This window comes from Chiloscyllium plagiosum, chromosome 12, assembly GCF_004010195.1.
Source record: "Chiloscyllium plagiosum isolate BGI_BamShark_2017 chromosome 12, ASM401019v2, whole genome shotgun sequence".
Taxonomy (NCBI): Eukaryota; Metazoa; Chordata; class Chondrichthyes; order Orectolobiformes; family Hemiscylliidae; genus Chiloscyllium; species Chiloscyllium plagiosum.
In genome coordinates this window covers 63,646,368-63,668,815 of record NC_057721.1, presented here as the reverse complement: position 1 = coordinate 63,668,815, position 22,448 = coordinate 63,646,368, and the positions used below count along the sequence as shown (strand labels likewise).

Below are 22,448 nucleotides of genomic sequence, written 5' to 3'. Positions count from 1 at the left end.
ATTTTAAGAACTACAGAAATCTTAATGAATTCAGTCCCAAAATTGTCAAATAAAAAAAGAAGCTATGCTAAAGACTGCCTTTTTGATTTTGTGCTTTTTAAAATTGTGGACAGTGAAAAAAACCTACTTTAAAACCAAGTTTAAAGGATTGCTGCATGCTTTGAAAAGCAACTTATGATAATCATTATGTAACCAGCTGTATGAACAAGCAGGAATTAAAATTTGCGTTGCAGATGAACTGGAACAAAGGGGTTGCAGCTGGGTGGCAACAAGAAGTCGATTGATCTATAGACTGATGACCTGCTATCAATAACAAAAGCTTTTTGCCTGTCAACAACCATGTGGTTGGATGTTAGGTTCACAGTTTGGGACAGGGAACAAGGTAGAGAGGAGCGTCCTCCAGAACAGGACGTCTCTCTGTTCTCTGCAGTTAAAATCCATTTTAAACCTGAAGAAAACCCAGTTTGTCTTTCATTCAGCAATTTTATTGTAATAGGGGCAGCACGGTAGCTCAGTGGTTAGTATTGCTGCCTTACAGCACCAGGGTCCCAGGTTCGATTCCAGCCTCGGGCGACTGTCTGTGTGGAGTTTGCACATTCTCCCCGTGTCTGCATGGGTTTTCTCTGGATGCTCCGGTTTCCTCCCACAGTCCAAAGATGTGCAGGTCAGGTGAATTGGCCATTCTAAATTGCCCGTAGTGTTAGGTGTATTAGTCAGAGGGGAATGGTTCTGGGTGGGTTACTCTTTGGAAGGTCAGTGTGGACGTGTTGGTCCCAAAGGACCCGTTTCCACACTGCAGGGAATCTAATCATCTAATCTAATCTGTGACCTTTGATTGATAAGTCAGAGATCTTCTACAGAGATGGAAATGTGTTGCTGGAAAAGCGCAGCAGGTCAGGCAGCATCTAGGGAACAGGAGAATCGACGTTTCGGGCATTAGCCCTGAAGAAGGGCTAATGCCCGAAACGTTGATTCTCCTGTTCCCTAGATGCTGCCTGACCTGCTGCGCTTTTCCAGCAACACATTTCCATCTCTGATCTCCAGCATCTGCAGACCTCACTTTCTCCTCAGAGATCTTCTACAAGCAAGCATCTCCCTTGTCTCCTGAAAACCTTCTGGAAGCAGCTGGAGTAAGACGACCGAAAAACAATATTCAGACCAGTACAAGGGTTATCGGAATCAGCTCAGCAACCCATGAATAGGAACCATGAACTGCCTTCTAACTTTCCTTCCATTTTTCCCTGTCTGCTTGTCTATCTGTGTTTATGAATGGAAGGGGAAATCTTATAAGGGGATTAGAGTTTTTCTAATTTGTAGTTTATATGCTGATGGTTAATAACTGTTTACTTGTTCCTAGAGTTTACTGTACTTGCAATAAGTAGTAACTCTTACTAAGTACAGACACCTTGTCCTTGCTTTCTTTCAACGTGGGTCTAAAAATCAGGTAAATTGGGGAATTTTATGTTATCTTAAAATCTTTTCATTTCAGAACAAGCCCAGTGAATTGTGACACTATATTCGGTTACAACTTGAAGTTCCAATAAGTAAAAATGAAAGGAACAATTACAGACTTCTGCATTGTACACATCTGGTACAACATTTGAACCTTACGCTACCCGTGAGATACTGAAGAAATTAAGGGTGAGTCAGTGATCTCTTCCATATGGTAACTTGTTTTGACATCCCGAGAGATTGTTTCAATCACTGGGAACACTAAGGCGCTATTTTACACCAGGGATTCTAAATAAATGCAAGATGCTGTTGTTGCTCATAATAATCCATTAAATGTATTGGCAGATTTGCAGATTCCTTGATGCCTGCTCCCAAAATGCACATTTTGTAGACTCCCCCTTGTTGGCTACACTGATCCATTTAATGTCGACTTTCTATGTCCGTAACTTTACCATATTATTCAATTAGATTGGACTGTTTTTAATGTCAAACCATGTTCCATGAAATGTTGTGTCCATTTCAACAGTACAATCAAAAATGCTGAGAACGAGGTAACCCTTAGCCAAAAAGAATTCAGAAAACATCTGAGTATTTGGAAGTAATTAAAGTACAAAGTTTCATGCACCTTTCATGTCTCCGATGGAACCCATAGTGCTTCACAGCTAGTTAATTATCTTTGGAAAGAGGCACATGGCCAATTTTCACACAATAAGATCCAATAAACTCGTTATGTGATCGAATGCTTTGCTCATATGATATTGGTTAAGGGAGGACGTGCTGACCATGGCACTAAACCCCTTTCAAATAAATATAAAATCTACTGGTGGCACGATAGCTCAGTGGTTAGCACTGCTGCTCACAGTGCAGGGGATCCAGGTTCAATTCTTCTCTCAGATTGCTATCCATGTGGAGTTTGCACGTTCTCCTCTTGCCCATGTGGGTTTCTTCTAGTTTCCTCCCACTGTCCAAAGATGTGCACGTTATGTGGATTTGCCATGCTAAATTAACCATTGTGTCGAGGGATGTGTAGGCTAGATGGAATAGCCATGTTAAATGCAGGGTTACAGGTATAGGGTAGGGGTCTGGGTCTGGGTGGGATGCTCTTTGGAGGGTTGGTATGGACTCGATGGGCCAAAGCCCCTGTCTCCACACATAGGGATGCTGTGATTCTATAGCTTAAGGGTGTATATGTGCAGGCACATCAACACAGGGAAAAATGTAGCGTATGTTATTATAATGAGTACGACACTAATTGTTAACTTTAAATCTTTGATTGAAATCTGACCTGTGGTAAAACAGTGAGTTAAATTCTTCCAGCTTTATGCATAGGCAATGGAAACAGATTAGGTATGTCCTCATCAGTTTGTAGAAGGTATGTTTCTGGCAATGGCTTTTTAGACTCTGTTAGTTATTTTGAAAAAAGACAAAGAAGCTGGAGCCTGAAGTAGACAAGCAGGAGCCTGGAAGAACACAGCAAGCCAGGCAACATCAGGAGGTGGAAAAGTCAATGTTTCGGGTACAACCCTTCTTCAGTTATTTTGAAAAAGTGACCACTGTTGTGACCTTATGTCTGTTGTCCTGTGCTAATTAGGTGCTTTGGTGTTGAGAAAATTAATGATTTAGTAGTAGATCTTCTATAACGTGATGGTTGCACTGTGCAACCCTGCATTACAGAAAAATTGCACTTTGGAAAGATCGCTTAAAGTGTTGACGATGTAATTGTGTTACAGCCAACACACCTTTTAAAAGTCTGAGCTTTAGAAACAGTATCCCCAACTGGTCAATTGCACAACAACAAATTTGTGTTACCCCCCTCAGCCTCCTGAATGATCCAAAGTTCATCTATCTCCAGCTCCAGTGCTCTAACACAGTTTCCGAGGAACTGGAGTTGGGTGTGCTTCCTGAAGTTGAAGTCAGTGGGGACACTAGTGGTGACCCTTACCTCCCACATTGTACAGGAGGAGCATTCAAATACCCTACATCCAATCCCACTGTCCTGAATGGATGGGAATGTAAGGCATAAATTCAAGGAGCCAGAATGGAAGCTTAGAGTTGAACAAACAGAGTTGTCATTCTGGTTTGTTACCCGTGCCTCGTGCTAGCGAGGCGGGGAATAGGGAGAGAGAGCAGTTGAACATTGGCTATAGGGATGGTACAGGAGGGAGAGATTCAGATACCTGGACAATTGGGGCTCATTGTGGGGTAGGTGGGACCTCTACAAACAGGATCGTCTAACCTGAACCAGAGGAGCACCAATATCCTGGGGGGATATTTGCTAATGCTCTTCGGGAGGGTTTAAACCAATTCAGCAGGGGGATGGGAACCTAAACTGTAGTTCCAGTGTCCAGGAGACTGAGAGTAGTGAGGTCATGAATAAGGTTTCAAGATTGCAGGAGTGTACTAGCAGGCAGGAAGGTGGTTTGAAATGTGCCAGGAGCATCCGGAATAAGTTGGTGAACTTGCAGCATGAGTTGGTACCTGGGACTTCGATGTTGTGGCCATTTCGGAGACAGGGATAGAGCAGGGACAGGATTGGTTTTTGCAGGTTCTGGGATTTAGATGTTTTGGTAAGATCAGGGAAGGTGGTAAGAGGGGGATGTGTGGCATTGTTAGTCAAGGACAGTATTACAGTGGCAGAAAAGATGTTTGATGAGGACTCGTCTACTGAGGTAGTATGGGCTAAGGTTAGAAACAGGTAAGGAGAGGCCACCTTCTTGGGAGTTTTCTATAGGCCTCTGAGAAGTTTCAGTTTTGTAGAGGTAAGGATTGCAAAGATGATTCTGGATAAGAGCGAAAGTAACAGGGTAGTTGATATGGGAGACTTTAACTTTCCAAATATTGAATGGAAACACTACAGTTCATATACTTTAGATTGGTCAGTTTTTGTCCAATGTGTGCAGGAGGATTTCCTGATATAGTATTTAGATGGGCCAACAAGAGACGAAGCCACATTGGATATGATACTTGGTAATGAACCCAGCCAGGTGTTAGATTTGGAGGTAGGTGAGCACTTTGGTGATAGTGCCACAATTCAGTTATGTTTACTTTAGCGATGGAAAGGGATAGGTATATACAGTAAGGCAAGAGTTATAGCTGGGAAAAAGGCAATTATGAGGCGATTAGGCAGGATTTAGAATGCATAGGGTAGGAAAGGAAACTGCAGGGGATGGGCACAGTGAAATGTGGAGCTTGTTCAAGAAACAGTTACTGTGTGTCCTTGATAAGTATGTCAGGCAGGGAGGAAGTGGTTGAGTGAGGGAACCATGGTTTACTAAAAATGTTGAATCGCTTATCAAGAGGAAGAATGAGGTTAATGTAAAGATGAGGTCTGAAGGCTTAGCTAGGGCTCTTGAGAGTTACAAGTTAGCCAGGAAGGACCTAAAGAGAGAGCTAAGAGCCAGGAGGGGATATGAGAAATCTTTGGCAGGTAGGATCAAGGAAATCTTTGGCAGGTAGGATCAAGGGCCAGTCAAGGACAGTAATGGGAAGTTGCGCATGGAGTCCAAAGAGATAGAAGAGGTGCTAAATGCATGTTTGTCATCAGTATTCACACAGGAAAAAGACAACGTTGTCGAGGAGAATATTGAGATACAAGCTATTAGACTGGACTGGATTGAGGTTCATAAGGAGGTGGTGTTAGCAATTCTGAGAAAATAGATAAGTCCCCTGGGCCAGATGGGATTTATCCTAGGAATCTCTGGGAAGTCAGGAAGGAGATTGCAGAGCCTTTGGCTTTGACCTTTATGTCATCATTGTCTACAGGAATAGTGCCAGAAGACTAGAGGATAGCAAATGTACCCTTGTTCAAGATGAGGAGTAGAGACAACTCTTGTGATTATAGACTGGTGAGCCTTTCTTCAGTTATGGGTAAAGTGTTGGAAAGGATTGCAAGAGATAGGATTTATAATCATCTATAAAGGAATAATTTGATTAGGGATAGTTAACACGGTTTTGTGAAGGGTTGTTTGTGCCTCACAAACCTTATTGAGTTCATTGAGAAGGTGACCAAATAGGTGATTGAGGGTAAAGCAGTTGATGTGGTGTATATAGATTTCAGTAAGGCAGTTGATAAGGTTCCCCATGGTAGGCTATTGCAGAAAACACAGATGCATGGGATTGAGGGTGATTTACCAGTTTGGATCAGAAATTGGCTAGCTGAAAGAAGACAGAGGGTGGTGATGGATGGGAAATGTTCATCCTGGAGTTCAGTTACTCATAGTGTACCGCAAGGATTTTTCTCGGGGCCACTGCTGTTTGTCATTTTTATAAATGACCTTGATGAGGGCGTAGAAGGATGGGTTAGTAAATTTGTGGATTACACTAAAGTCGGTGGAGTTGTGGACAGTGCCGAAGGATGTTGTAGGTTACAGAGGGACATAGATAAGCTGCAGAGCTGGTCTGAGAGGTAGCAAATAGAGTTTAATGTGGAGATGTGTGAGATGATTCACTTTGGAAGGAGCAACAGGAATACAGAGTACTGGGCTAATGGTAAGATTCTCGGGAGTGTGGATGAGCAGAGGGATCTTGGTATCAATGTACACAGATCCCTGAAAGTTGCCACCCAGGTTGATAGGGCTGTTAAGAAGGCGCATGGTGTGTTAGCTTTTATTGGTAGAGGGATTGAGTTTCGGAACCATTAGGCCATGCTGCAGCTGTACAAAACTCTGGTGCAGCCACACTTGGAGTATTGCAGACAGTGCTGGTCGCCGTATTATAGGAAGGATGTGGAAGCTTTGGAAAGGGTGCAGAGGAGATTTTCTAGGATGTTGCCTAGTATGCAGGGAAAGTCTTACGAGGAATGACTGAGGGACTTGAGGCTGTTTTCGTTAGAGAGAAGAAGATTAAGAGGTGACTTGATAGAGACATACAAAATGATCAGAGGATTAGATAGGGTGTACAGTGAGAGCATTTTTCCTTGGATGGTGATGGCTAGCATGAGGGGACATATGTTTAAATTGAGGGATGATAGATATAGGACAGATGTCAGAGATGGGTTCTTTACTCAGAGAGTAGTAAGGGTGTGGAATGCCTTGCCTGGAACAGTAGTAGACTCACCAACTTTAAGGGCATTTAAATGGTCATTGGATAAACATATGGATTAAAATCGAATAGTGTAGTTAAGATAGACTTCAAATTGGCTTCACAGGTCGTCGCAACATTCAGGGCCGAAGGGCCTGTACTACTCTATAAAGTTAGGAGAAAGTGAGGAGCAGGAGATTTGATGTTTTGGGCATCAGGAATGTAATGTTCTATGTTCTAACGAAACATGCGTTATAGCAGAATGACCTGTACTTGTGTCTTATGGCTTTATGCTTACTGAAGGTTGATAATTCTCGAGGATATTAATCAGTTCTTCTATTCCAGTTTCTGTGTAAGGCACATACCATGTAACCAAACTGTATCACCTAATAAACGAATTAGTGAGAATGCATAAGCACCCTGAAAAATAAAACAACCCCCAAAGATCAAAGAATAGAAAATTTAAAGAGCCTCTTAAAAAGATATTACTTTGTACCCTGACTAGGAACTGGTTTAACTTCTTATCAAGCTTTGCAATTGCCTAGTTTCTGAAGGTGAAAAAAATGAAGGTCACTGCACATCACCTTGTACAATCTATCATAGGTATTTCTTGAACATGTGCAGAGAGAAGCTATTTACCACAGTTTTTTTTCATAATAACCAATTTTGTTCTATTCAGCAGCTTGGGCATATACATAAAAACAAAAATATCATGCGTTCAATTCACAACACCGGTTTCCAACTCTGGCACTTTGCTTTGACTCTAAGATAAATTTTATGCTTATTTTCATAAACATTTCAACCAGGAAAAATCCATAAATAACTTTCTGTGGTTTATTGTGAAAGATTTGGAATTCAAACCTCAAAATATTTAATACACAAATTCAGTGTATAATTTTTACAAATAGAGAGATGGCAGGGTGCAAGTATTAGCACCTAGCACAAACATTTCTAATCAGTTGAATAAATATAGGTGTACAGGAGCATAAAGAGAAAACAGAAACTGAGTGTGCTATCACATTTGTTGCCCATCCCTAACTGCCCTTTCAGAAGGCAGTAATGAGCCACATTGTTTCATCACAACTATCCAAATGTTAGCCTATAGGCTATTCTGTAGTGGCTTGGTATAACAGAGTTACATTCCATATCAGAAGACAGCTAAGAATCAACCATATTGCTATGGGTCTGGAATCACATGCAGGCCAAATCAATTAAGGATGGTAGATTTCTTTCCCAAAACAAAACAGCTGGTTCTTATGTCAATCACTGAAAGTTTTACTGAGTCCAGTTTTCAAATCCATATCAATTAATAACATACACCAGTGGTATGGTGGAATTCAAATCAGTGTTCACAGGCAATAATGTCATCCAGGGACCGATAGACCACTGATGATCATTACACCTTTCCCATAATGCCTAACCTTGAATCCAATCCAGATTGACGGAATGAAAGTCAAATGCGAATCAAAAAAAAGAGTGTCCAGTTGAAGATAAGGGTCCAAAGCAGGAGACTTGACAATATGGCACTAAAAAGGTAATTTCACTCAGAAGCCAGAATGATGTATTGTCAAACTGTGAATGTCAATACAGTACCAGATGTTTTCCTGAGGCTGAGGAAAAGAAACACTCGTGCACAGATTAGAAAGAACTCAAATCTGCATGTGAATTGTTATTTTGGATCCAAGAACTGACATCCGATGTTAACAGTCCTAATATCCCTCACTGAAGCAAATAACATAATATATGAAAGCCACTGCACTATTCAACAACCACGTGCACTTAAAAAAACTGTATTTTTAAAGCAGATGTTCCAGTGTGCTTCAAGAGAGAGCTAGTAAACAAAATTTGGCACTGGCCCATTCATATAAGGAAATATTAGTGCAGAATATCAAAGGAATAGATTTTAAGGAGCAGGTTAAAGGAGGAAAGAAAAGCGGAAAGGTGGAAGGAAAACAGAAATTGCTAGAGAAACTCAGCACCTCTGGCAGCATCTGCGGGAAGAAAGCAAAGCGAACATTTCAATTGCATTGACTCTTTATCTGAATTCAGGTGTTATGTCAAGTGAAACAATCAATTTGCAAAAAGTCTGGTTCAGCCTGAGACAGGTACTCGGCAGAGGGATGGAGTTGGCAGGTAGGAAATGGAATTTGTGGCAGTGATTGAAGCCAATAGCATGAAAAAGAGAGCAATTGCCTTTCAAGGATTGAATTTATATTGCGTATTAATGCTAGAGAAACATCTGCTTTGTTTTGACAGTTCAAGGAAAAAAGAAAATGATACAATTACAATGAGTGTACAGTTTGTACTCAGTGCTGCTTATTTAATGACTCAATGATAAGCAAATATGCTTTTTGGTTTAGACTTCCAAAGAATGCATATACATCGGTGTTCTGAAATTGGAGATAGAGCATGGGATGCAGTGGTGTAGGCGGTGAAGTCACTGAACACCGGGCTAAATTCTGGGAACAGAGGCTCAAATCCCACCATGGCAGATGGTAAAATCTGAATTCACCAATATCCTTTAGGGAAGAAAATTTGCCATCCTATATGTGACTCCAGACCCACCATAATGCACTTAACTGTTAGCTGCCCTCTGGCTAGTGATGCCCAATAATAAAAGAAAAGCAGTTCAGAGACAAGAATTCATTCACCTTCGTGTTTCAATACATTTAGATAACTGCTGAACAGATAAGGATTTACTGTGGGGCATGAGACATATGAGTTGTGTATGTTTACTGCTCAAGTGATCAATGACAGTAACTCCACAGAATAGTTAGGGGAAAACCTCCCAAAATATAGTAGCATTTTTAGCCATCTCCAAATCTTACATTTTTCTAAATTAGACATACCCGCCAGTGCTGTGTCGCTGATTGTGTTTGGACATTTTGTATGGCAGTGTCCGTTCTCCCAAACTCTCCAGATTCCTCACCACAGCTCCATGCTCCAGTAATGCCTCCACTGTACGACGTATGGCAGAAGCTGTCTCAGTCTGTTAAAGAAATAATGGGATGGAGGTGCGGCCATAGGGGAGGGGAACAGGACACATGGATAGAGGGGAAGACAAGAAAAGGTTACAGCAAAAAGATTAAAATGATTTTTGAGTTCAACAGTTGCACTACCTAAAACGCCACTTCATATTTCAAAACCCCAGACATTTCTCACTCAGTAATTTGTTTTTGCAAGAGTCAAGAACACCCATAAAAGGAAGGATTTTATATTTGGAAGAAAATTCCAAACACTATGAACCTAGATTCAGAACCTATGAAGTTATTTGACCATTTTTATGTCCATTTACAATGTGGAAAAAAATCATCTGCTGGTCACCTCTAGATAAATGACTTACCTCCTGTAAGTTGAAGGAAAAGCTATCCCTCGTGATGTCACTGGAGAATTTAACTGCTTTAAAGGCATTGCAAAGATTATTTCAGTACACGTGTTCTCACAACAAACCAAATTCTATACCAAGAAATGCTCCTTGCTCATTTTTATTGTGTTAAAAAAAAATCACACAACACCAGATTATAGTCCAACAGGTTTATTTGGAAGTACAAGCTTTTGGAGCACTGTTCCTTTGTCAGGTTGCCAGTGGGGCAGGAAACTAAGGACACAGAATTTATAGTAAAAGATCAAAGTGTCATACAACTCATGTGATGCATTGAAAAAAACTTAGATTGCCGTTAAGTCTTTAACCACTTAGAATGGGGATGCAGGTTTTGCTTGATTAATATGTGATTCCCAGAACTTCTTTCAAGTCACAGTCCCAACATAAGTTAAGCTTTTATAAAAACAGGTGACATCTCAGCTCAAACAATGCATTAGAGGTGTGAGGTTAGAGTCTGCCTCACACTTGAGTCAGACTAGTTCTATTTCCAAAGAAAGAATTTATAAAATGTCACATGGACTGACTGTCTACAGATCGTGCATTACAGTGGTGCTGGTAAAGCACAGCCGGTCAGGCAGCATCCAAGGAGCAGGAAATGTTGATTTTCCTGCTCCTTGGATGCTGCCTAACCGGCTGTGCTTTTCCAGCATCACTCTAATGTAGACTCTGATTTCCAGCATCTGCAGTCCTCACTTTTGCCCTGTCTACAGATCGTGTGCTTTTGCTGCATGGCAGGAGAGATCAAAGCATTGGTATGCTCTTTCTAGAAGCCAGGAACATTTCCAGGGCTTGCATGTGTGCAGGAGGTGTCTCCAACTGTAGCTCAAGGGACAGTGCGTTTGGAGATGGAGTAGCAACTGTGGAGCATCTGTGAGATGGAGAGTGCTGTGAATGGTGCATACAGAGAAATGGACACACCGTGGGCTCAAACTCCAGAGGCAAGAAGGGAATGGGTAACCAGCAGGCACAGCAAGAGAATTAAGCAAGCAGAGCAGGAACACCCTGTGGATTCCCCTGCAAAAGATATACTGTTTTTTGATACTGTTGAGAGGAATGGTCTCTCAGCGGAAAACAGCAACAGCCAAATTTGCTGCACAGGAGAAGAATAATACAGTCACAGGGATTCAATTATAAGGAGAACAGACAGGAGTTTCTGTTCCTGCAGACTAGATGCTGGGATGGTATGTTGCAACCCTGGTGCTGGGGTCAAGGATATCTCGGAGCAGTTACAGGACATTCTGGAGGGGGAGTGTGAACATCCATTAGTTATGACACATATTGATATATGGGCGAACTGCAACAATTGTTCATTCCTGAGTGATGCAAAAGTAAAACGGGCCAAACCATGGCTCACAAATGAAATTAAAGACAGAGTATATTCAAAGAAGAGACACACAAACTGGTCACAACAAAACAACAAATCTGAGGAGTATGTGGAGTTTAGAATTCAGAAAAGGACAAATAGATTGATTTAAAAAAAGGAAAATAGAGTACAAGAGTAAGCTTGCAGGGAACATAAAAACTGGCAGTAAATGTGAAGGCATGTGAAGAGAAAAGGATTGGTGAAGGCAAATCTAGGTCCCTTACTGTGAGAAACAGGGGAGAGTATAATGGGGAGCAAAGAAATAGCTGATCAACTATATACATACTTTGTTTCTGTGTTCACAAAGGAAGATACAAATAATCTACCAGATACATTGGAGAACACAGGGCTTATGGAGATGAAGGAACTGAAGGAAATTAATATTAGTAGGGAAATGGTGTTGAGGGAGTGGAAGGGATTGAAGGCCAAAAAGTCCCCTGGGCCCAATAATCTATATTGTAGAGTGTTTAAGGAAGTGACCCTAGAACCAGAGAGTGGTAGGCACCTGGAACGTGTTGCCAGCTGAGGTAGTACAGGCAGGCACGGTAGATTCATTTAAGATGCTTCTGGACAGATGCATAAGTGGGTGGGGAGCAGAGGGATACAGATGCTTAGGAATTGGGCAACAGGTTTAGACAGTAAATTTGGATCGGCTCAGGTTTGGAGGGCCGAAGGGCCTGTTCCTGGACTGTAAATCTTCTTTGTTCTTGTTCTTTTAGAAATAGCAGATGCAATGGTGGTCACCTTCAAAGATTCTATGGACTCTGGAACTCTAGCTCCTACAGATTGGAGGGTAGCTAATGTGACTCCTCTATAAAAGGAGGGAGGCAGAAAGAAAAATAGAAATTATAGCCCAGTCAGTCTGATGTCAATAGTGGGGAATATGTTAGAGTACATTATAAAATAATTAATAGCTGAGCATTTAGAAAATGACAGGATTGGACACAGGCTGAATGGGTTTATGAAAGGAAACTTTTTCTAAAAGCCATCTGTAAGTCCAAACAAACCATATCTGCTAGCTCCCCGATCAACTCTGAGTTACAAACTTGAAGAATTCCAGTGAATTTGGCAAGCACAAAATCCCAAATAAGAAATTAGTGTGTAAAATTAAAGTGCATAGGGTTAGGGGACTGTATTGAGATGGTTACCAGACAGGAAACTAAGAGATAGGAGGACTGTGAATGGGTTTTTTTCTGAATGGCAAGCAGTGACTACTGGGGTACCACACAGTCTGTACTCAGACTCCAGCTATTCACAATGTATTACTGATTTAGATGGCAGAACAAAATGTGATATCTCCAAATCTGCAAACAACACAAAGTTGGCTGAAGTACAAGCAGTGAGGAGGATGCAGAGATGTTGCAGTGTGATTTGGACAAATTGAGTGAGTGGGAAAATCCATGACAAATGAAGTATAATGTGGATAGATATAAGATAACCACTTTGGTACCAAAAATGGGAAGGCAGATTGTCTGAATGGCTATAAACGTGAGAGTGGAATGTACAATGAAACCTGGGTGTCCTCGAACACAAGTCACTGAAGGTAAGCATGCTGGTAAAGAAGGTAAATGGTATGTTGACCTTCATAGCAAGGGGATTCAAATACAGGAGCAGGGATGTCTTGCTGCAATTATAGAGGACCTTGGTAGGACCATGCACTGAAGTATCAGTGATTAGTGCTTTAAATCCTATTGTTCCTAATTCATGTATTCTTAATAGCGCCTGTGCACAAATTAATTCTGTGCTTGCTTTGAAACAGGTAATGAGGAAATAATTAGGAAGCGAGGGAAGGATTTTAATGAGTTATGCAAGTGGAAAATTAATGCAATTTAACATTGACAATTGGCCAATGTTCTCAACTCAAGCTAAACTTCTCAATGGCTTTCACTGGTGTAAAGGAAACTCTGAGCTACAATATGTACCAGCCAGTTTCCTCTGGATTCACCTTTTCGGAAATTGGATGAGGGGAGTTGAGACGTCATGTTTCCGCTATACAGAATAGTGGTGAGGCCACTTTTAGAATACTGTGTACAATTCTGGTCTCCCTGCTCTAAGGAAGATGCTGTGAAACGTGAAAGGGTTCAGAAAAAATTTACAAGAATGTTGCCAGAACTGCAGGGGGAAGAGGCTGAACAGACTGAGGCTTTTTTCCTTGGAGTATCAGAGGCTGAGAGATAACTTTACAGAGGTTTATAAAACCATGAGGGTCATGGATAGAGTGACTAGACAAGGTCTTTTTCCCAGGATAGGGAAGTCCAGAATTAGGGGGTAAGGTTTAAGATGAGAGTGGAAAGATATAAGAGGGACCTGAGGGGCAGCTTTTTCACATGGAGAGTGGCGCACATATGGAATGAGCTGCCAGAAGAAGTGGATGAGACGGGTACAATTACGACATTTAAAAAGCACCTGGATGGGTGCATGAGTAAGAAAGGCTTAGAGGCAAATAGACCAAGTGCTGGCAAATGGGGCTATGTCAGTTTAGGATATCTGGTTGGATGAGTTGGATCAAAGGGTCTGATTCCATCTTTAGGACTCTATGACTACGACAGCCATCAAACAATTCATATTAATTCCCAAATAAAGCTACTCTTTATTTGGTTCCTAGCAACCACATAATCAGTAACATAGTGCACTCACTTGAGGGACAATCTTCAGAACTGGCAGAAGAAGCAGCTGTGCTCTATAGCATATTATCAACATGATTGGCCTACTCTCAACAGTTAAATTACTAGGCTTGGCCTCCACTCCTTCTTCCTTTCATTCCACATCCAGGATTGCTCTAGAAACAGCTTTTACAGCATCCTGAACTACGCTAAACCAGTTACAGAAAATAAACAAAGCACCAACATCTCCCTGTCCTATTTCTGGCTTGATATTAAACATCATAATTCCACTTTTTTATATGTGTTAGGTTAGGGTGGAGAAATTGGCATGCTGCAAGATTTTTGTTAATTCCATAACAGGAATTATGCAAGCAGAGCATCTGCATCAAAATATATTCTATCCAATCTTTGCAAGGACAGAACAACCACCTCTACTTTGAGGCCAAAATGAAATTAAACACAGTAAATGTTGCCAATTGCCTGAGGCATAGCCAGACTGTTGTACAATGTGCAGTTATAACTGATAGAGATGTGAATGTGACTACATATCTGTGTCACCAAAGACTGACTGTTTTCTCCTCCCTAACATGCCCAACTTTGTCCTACCTCAGTTCATCTGCTTCTGAAACCTTCATCCATGTGTTTACTATCTTTAGTAATTCGACTTTTCTAGCACAACACAGGACATCTTTCCACTTCGTATCAGATCACCCAAGACTTTGCTGCTGTGTTCTATTTTGTAACAATCAAGTTTACCCTCTTCTGCCTAGTGATCTAGCCTGTCAAGCAATGCCTCAACTTTAAAATTCTCACCATTTGTAGCTTTGTCCCCTCCCTGTCTCTGCAACCTCAACCAGTCCCAAAAATCTTCACAGTACCTGTGCTTCTGCAACTCTGGGGTTTTCAGTACCCTAATGTTTCGTAAGCCACCAATGGCAACCTAACTTTCAGCAACAACTTCTGAAATTCCCTCCCTAAACCTCACTATCCTTTTATCTTTCTTTCCACCTTTCTAACAAATTTAAATTTTGGTCAGCTGCCAAAACTCTTTAACATGTGTCTCAGTGTCATGTGTTTGAGAGTGCTCTTGGATGTTTTAGTAAAAAGGTACTCAATAACCTGTTTTGCAATAATTTGGAAATGGCGTCAGAGCTTCTTAGTGATTAACTAAAGCTTTGCAAACTAAAATATTAGAAACTGCTTGGCACCTGTAAAGAAGATAGTATGACCCTTTTTTTGTATAGATATCTGAGATCTCGTAATAATCCTGCATCTCAATTTCCTGCTGACAACTGGGAGGCCTATAATACAATCCCAACGAGGTGATCATCCCTTTCTTACTTCCCAGATCCACCCATTTAACTTCACCAGACAATCTCCGAGGAATGTCCTCCCCAAGTACAGCTGTAACGTCACCCCTAACCAAAAACGCCACCCACCTCCTCTCTCGTCTCCCTTTCTATCCTTCCTATAGCATCTATATCCCAGAACATTAAGCTAACAGTCCTGTCTGTCCTTGAACCACGTTTCTGTAGCAGCTGTGATACCCCAATCCCATATTTCTAACCATGCCTTACCTGTCAGACCTTTTGCATTGCAGTAAATGCAGTTTAATTTATCAGTCTTATCTCATTCTCTGCCAAGCTAGTGTCTGCCTTGACTATAAGGCTTGCTTTGTTTATCTACTATACCATCCTCAGTTTTTTATCACTATCGCTTTGATTCCGCTCCGCCCGCCCACCCCACAGCCCCCCACCTCTCCCACGCCTGCCCGCCTCCCCACACCCCCCCCCCCCCATCACAACCCCACTATATGGGCGGCACGGTGGCACAGTGGTTAGCACTGCTGCCTCACAGCGCCAGAGACCCGGGTTCAATTCCCGCCTCAGGCGACTGACTGTGTGGAGTTTGCACGTTCTCCCCGTGCCTGCGTGGGTTTCCTCTGCGTGCCCCGGTTTCCTCCCACAGTCCAAAAATGTGCAGGTTAGGTGAATTGGCCGTGCTAAATTACCCGTAGGGTTAGGTGAAGGGGTAAATGTAGGGGAATGGGTCTGGGTGGGTTGTGCTTCAGCGGGTCGGTGTGGACTTGTTGGGCCGAAGGGCCTGTTTCCACACTGTAAGTAATCTAATCTAAAAAAAATTAAAGCCTTCTGAGTAGCACTAGCAAATCTCCCTGCAAGAATATTGGTCCTTTGATTGCTAACACAAAGTCAAAACTGAAAAATTTGATGTAATTTAAACTGATGTGTTTGATGATTTGAATAATCCATGTACTGGCTTGTTTAAAAACTAAAATTTCAGTCATGCATAAAATCAGTCAAAAGCCATTGATAACAACTCAAACACAATTGTCGCATGAGTGAAACAAATAGGAATTTTTTGGGTTGGCAGTTCATAACCAGTATTACAAGGATCAGTGCTTGGGCCTCAGCTCTTTACTGTAGAGATCAATGATTTAGTGAGAGTGCAAGTACCTAATTTTGACAAATCGTGCCAGTTGGATGGGTATAGCAGCTGTTAAGAAGATGTAAAGAAGCTGTAAAAGGATTTAAATAGTTAAGTGGGAAAGAAGATAGCAGATGAAATATGTGGAAAAACGTAGATTTGTCTACTTCAATAACAAAACATTTTCTAAAAAGAGAGACTGCAAAATGTTTGCATTCACAAGGATCTGGTTATTCTTGCATTGCATATGAATCACAAAGTTCACACACTGGCATAGCAAACAATTAGCAAATGGAGTTCAATAAAGACTAAAATCCTACTACAATTATAATGCAATTCTGTCACACCATACCCAGATTATAATGTACCACATTATATATCAAACTTTAGAAAAGATATTATTGCCTTAGGAGGAGTGAAATGTTCAACGGACTAATTCCTGGGATGAGAAATCAGGTTGATTAGGTTTATATTCCCTCAGGTTCAGAAGACTGCAAGCTGATTAAATTGTAATGAAGAAAAAAGATTTTTGAAGTGTTGTTAATAGGAAGATAATTCGCCTGGCTGGCAAGTCTAAAACAAGGTAACTCAGAAAAGGGCTCAGTCTTTTAGGACTGACAGCAGGAGAAATTACTTCCGTCCAAGAATGGTGAATACTTTAGAATGCTCAATCTCGGATTGCTGCGGATGTCTGTCGTCAAGCATATCTTAGTCAGGGAACAATTGGATTTTGGGTACTAAGGAGGCTTGAGGAAAGCAAATGGTCCACTCCTGCTCCAGTTTCCTCTGCTTTTCATTTGCTTTAATCTGAATATGATGTGGTTGCACTAACATTCCAGCTTATCAAATATTCAGGAACAATGGAAAAGCAACAAAAAAGAGGCATGCCAGCTTTTAAGTCACTTGTAATAATTTTAAATAGAAGTGAAATAGTAGATATTAGTGAAAAGTTATTTAGCCTGAGGTAAAAAACAATGGTCAGTTTTTATAAAGTTGTGAGCTCTAAATAGTGAGAAAGATAAATCAACAAGTTTGTCAGCAAATTGCAAAGACAGCTAAAAGGAGTAGTCACAGAGCAGGAGATGTTAACTATCCTAATATAATAAAGATGGTGGTAATAGAAAATTAGTGAAGTGGATCAGATGAAAGAGCAATGCAACAGAATATTGCAAGATTGTCAAAAATTATCAAGTGAAGTGGTAAAATAAATAAACAATAAATAAATTTCAAACATACAGTTTGATGCAACAGAACCAAGGATTCTCATGTCTGACATGAAAATTATCTCCATTACTTCAGTTGAAACTCAGTTCTGGATTGTGGGATCAATTCCCACTTCAAGGGTTGAGCACAAAAATCAAAGCTGACACTTCCATGCAGCACTGAGAGAGTGCTGTACAGTCAGAGGATACAACTGAAACTAAAGACTTATCTGCCTGCTCAGGTGGATGTAAACGATTCAATGGCACCATTTTAAGATATATGTCAATGTCTGTTCTTAGACAGCAAGGCAGACAGAGGAAATTGTTAAAAAGATTTATGGAATCTTGGGTTTTATAAATCAAATGACAAGGGATAATATGCTCTGGAGTGCAGAGGTAATGCAGCTACCTCTAGATCAGGAGGCTTGGATTCAAGTCTCACCTACTTCACTGATGTTTAATAAGATCCTGATCAACTTAATTAGAAAACACCCACAAAAGGAAGGGAGTTATTTTGCACCTTTATTAACAGGTTTGGCCTCAATTATATCCAATTCTTGACTCCACACTTCTGGAAAGGCTTTTGAGAAGGTATAATTTTAAAAATTACAAGAATAGTTTCAGGTAGGTATAACAGACTTCAGTTACATGCAAAGACAGGAGCACCAACCCAACTTCACCAAAAGACAAGTTCTGGAGGTTTGATTGAGGCACTCAAAACCATGAAACATCTTGACAATAGATGAGAATTAGCAGAAGCGTAAAGAACCAGAGGACACCGATTTAAGGCGATTCTTAAATAAACAAACAAAAAGATCAGGAATTTTATTTTTTAAATGTAGTGAATGGTTAGAGGATGGGAGAGTGGGACAAGCCCTGATTAGCCCTTCCTGGGAGCCTGCACAGACACAATGGGCCAAATGGCCTCCACCTGTTCTGAAACCTCTTGATCATTGCGGTGCCTTAATAGTTTTCATGGGACTGATGGACATTATACAACTTTTAAAATTCCATATACTGCTTTCGAAATTCAAATAAGCATTTATTCCAATTGTTTGCTTCAAAAACGGTGGCCCAGATTCCCCAGCGGACAGACCTGCCTTTCATTCTGAATTGTCGTATTTAGCATAAAGCACACATTGTCTGATTTGAGTGGCACAATATTAAACATTGGTTTTGGTGTTATGATTTTTTATGGCACTGCATTTCTCAAATAGAAGTATACAGGAAAAAAAAATACTCAAAAGCCCCCACAGTAACTACAGTTAAAAATAAACTAATGAGTCATGAGTGTTGTATGATTACACTCCCTACACTAAACAAAAAAGATTATGAAGGTCATAAAATATGTCCTCCTACAGTGCAGAACAGAACATTTTTGAAATTCTATAAGCAATATTGCATTGCTAGCCACACATTCAGAGGTTTGATAAGCCTGTCTCTCATTAACTAAAGAATAAGTTTTAAAAGTAAAACTATGTAATAATAACATCAAAGATCAATTCTTCAGAAACATGTTTGGATTTCTTACAAACTGCTTACAGCTGGAGTATTTATTGGTGGATGTATTTGGAGACCACTGCTGGCAGTGGTATCTTGTGTACAGTACATTAACTACAATACTGATAAACAATTCTTGACTTGGCAAGTAGTGCAGCATTAACTATGTTATTGTTGACTCCACAATTTCTTCAAATGCTCTGGCTCAATTTCAAGTGTCTGGTCAGTTTCAGAATAGAATGTTTTTGTTTTTCCCTTGTGTTCACATCTGCATATCAGACCATTTTTGTCACAAATCGTAAAAATTGGTATACAAGTTGCATACAAGCATCTGTCAGTATATTTTGTTACACCAATGAGCATTTCTCTCCCTGTAAACCAGGATAACATCTTTGTAAATTGCACACCAAGCTACAATATTCTAAATCAGATACGAGATTTAGTAACTGGCTAAAGGGCACGTCTGCTCAATGGTTGATTTTGCAGGATATTGCTCCTTTTGTGTTGTAATTATCAATCTATTCAGACTTTACTACTCCTACACTGTATCGAGTAATCCAAAGACATGAATAATCAAGCTGAGACTACTGGTGATTTCACAGCTTGGCTCAATGAGATCAGGTGATCACTCCAGCCACCTTGAATCAATTCTTCTCCCTTTGTTTTTAGAAAAGGGAAGTATACCAGCCCATGAAAGGTTCATGGTATTTAAATTAGATGATGGAAGTTGAAAATTGAGAGAACATGAGAACTAGGAGCAGGAGTAGGCCATCTGGCCCTTCGAGCCTGCTCTGCCATTCAGTAAGATCATGGCTGATCTTTTAGTGGACTCAGCTCTGCTTACCTGTCCTCTCACCGTATCCCTTAATTGCTTTATTGTTCAAAAAAAATCTTAGTTTTAAAAACATTTGCTGAAGTAGCATCAAATACTTCACTGGGCAAGGAATACCATAGATTTACAACCCTCTGAGTGAAGAAGTTCCTTCTCAATTCAGTCCTAAATCTGCTCCCTCTAATCTTGAGGCTATGCCCTCTTGTCCTAGTCTGGTGTAAAGAGAGCCCACTTTCATTACTATCATAGTTAAACCATTTTCAGTTTTTAGAAAGGACAGACAGAAAGTAAAAGGTGGTAGTGGTTAAAAAGAAAATTAATAGGAAAGATATTAATGAAGTTCTGAGGAAGGATCGCTGGACCTGAAACATTAACTCTGGTTTCTCTTCATAGATATTGCCAGATTTGCTGAGCTTTTCTAGCAGTCTCTATTTTTGTTTAGGAAAGATATTAGCTCGAGTGAAGTGGAATCTGTATGAGTAAAGTCTGGAAACACCTAATGTGGGAACTAAAAAGGGAAGATACTGTTTTAAAACAAGGAGACTGTGTAAAGAGATGGCTACAGTTTTCAAAACCATGTTTACTGAATTGCATCGAGAGTCCCATACAAGTGTCTTTTTCTAGAGCAGTAATAGCAAAATCAGATAGAATAGACCTTTTGGGTCTGAATAGGGCACAACTGTTTGACAACAACATTTTTTTAGGCTCCTGAGTGGGCCCACTGCAACAAAAAAAATCTACAATGTGAAAAGGAACAGTCAAAAAAATCTTTTGCTCTGTCCTGTGTGGTGATGGACCAGAAAGTCTCCAGTAACCACTAGTTGGCTTGTCACTTTCTGCAATCTGCTCTCTCTGCAAATTCCCTACTAATGGATGAATAAAATACCTTTAAAAAAACTTAAATGGAAAAATTCAAAGCCACTGAATGAAAAAACTGAACATCACTGTGCAACAACCTTGTATCATCAAGAATTGAAAGGGAAACAACTCATTGAATTGTGTGCTGGATTGGTTGTTCCAGGATTTCTTTGCCTTTTTCCTGTCCTTAACTTCAATGCTTTGTGTGCGTTATGTGCTTGTATATGAAGGAGGAAATCTGAGGAGGGTTGGACGTTAGCAATTTATATTTGATTTTTGTCATTGGTTACAAACAATTTGCTCACAATAAACAGTTATTTTCTTGTTCTGTACAGTAACCTAATGAGTGTGTTCTTTTAACCTGAATTAGACAGGCTAAATTGAGCAATTCAGTGGTTTAATCAAATGTTCATATCTGTAATGACTCGAAGAATAGTGGAGCTTGAATTCCTAGACAATCATGAGAATTACCCTTTCTTCACATCATTCAACCAATTGTGATGCAAATGCCACATTCCATGACTTATGGGTTTTTAACCATTACGATGAGTCTGCCAATTGGAATTTTACGAATCCCTTATTAGAAGTCAGAAGACAATATCCACTGCACTACCTTCATCAATCCTCTTTGTTACTCCATCAAAAATTTCAATTATGTTTGTAATACATGTTCCTTCTTTAGTAAACCATGGGGGCCATCGCTGATAAATCTGTGCCTTTCTAAATGGCAGTTTGTCTTGTCTATCAGAATGCATTCTAATAATTCCCCACCACCAAAATCAGATGGACCAGCGAACAATTATTTGGCCTGTCCCTTGTCCCTTTGTAAACATAGGACTCACAGATCCCCAGTCCTCCAGTACCTCACTTGTATCTAGTAAGGATAGGAGAAAGACCTGTCATACCCTGCTTGGATTCCTTTAACAGCCTTCAATATACTGTAATTAATCTGGCCATGGTGATTTATCCATCTTCAACTATGTCGGTCCCTCCAATAGTTTGCTTTACATTATGCTTTTTGTATCTACTAATGCATACTTATCCTCATGAATCTGAAGGTCTTATCATCCTTTTCCTTTGAGGAGGAAAACAAAGTACTCATTAAGAACCCTGCCAACATTTTCTGTGTCTACACACCTTGTGAACCTTGAATAAGTCTGATCCCCTTGCCTTTGTTTTCTTCTTATTATTAATGTGCTGATAAAATATTTTTGGGACCTCCTAATATTTTCTAGGAATACCAGGGAGCTCTAGATTTGACAGTGTCAGCTTTTTTTCTTTGACAGAACATAGAAAAATTCTGATGAAAAGTTACTGAACCTGAAACGATACTTTGTTTGTCTCTCCACATATTTTACTTTCATAATTGGAAAAAAGGCTAGTTTTCTGCTGTCTATTGTCTTTGGTTCAGGTACAAATTTCTTCTCTATTGTTCAAATTTCTTCTCTATTCCCATTCAAATCTATTGTCTTTGGTTCAAACACAAATTTCTTCTCTTCTTTTGCAAAGATTTATGTCAGAGAAGCCCCAAGTGAGGTTAGTGGTTGATCGTTGGCAGTCCTCATTCTGAGCTAATATTAAAAGCTTATATCTTATGATTTCCTGTGGTAAATGTTAACATGTGCTTTTACTTGGCTACAAAAGAACCATAATGCTGGAAGTGATATATTTTTGAAAAATCTGGAGTGTCAAAGTCAATTTTAACATGAATGAGAAGGTCTATTTGGTGAAAACAGCTTCACCAGTGGTCACCTGATAAACAGAGACTGGAAAGTCAAGTACTTCTACACCC

General features: G+C 40.2%; 1 protein-coding gene across 1 annotated transcript in view; it reads right to left on the bottom strand.

Moving 5' to 3' along the window:
- LOC122555352 (sodium/myo-inositol cotransporter-like) overlaps positions 1–22,448 on the bottom strand; it is a 91,894-nt gene that overhangs the window by 21,300 nt on the left and 48,146 nt on the right. Inside the window, exon 3 of the mRNA XM_043701283.1 lies at positions 9,321–9,454. Coding sequence (XP_043557218.1) covers positions 9,321–9,454 — 134 coding nt within the window. The remainder of the gene's footprint in view (positions 1–9,320; positions 9,455–22,448) is intronic.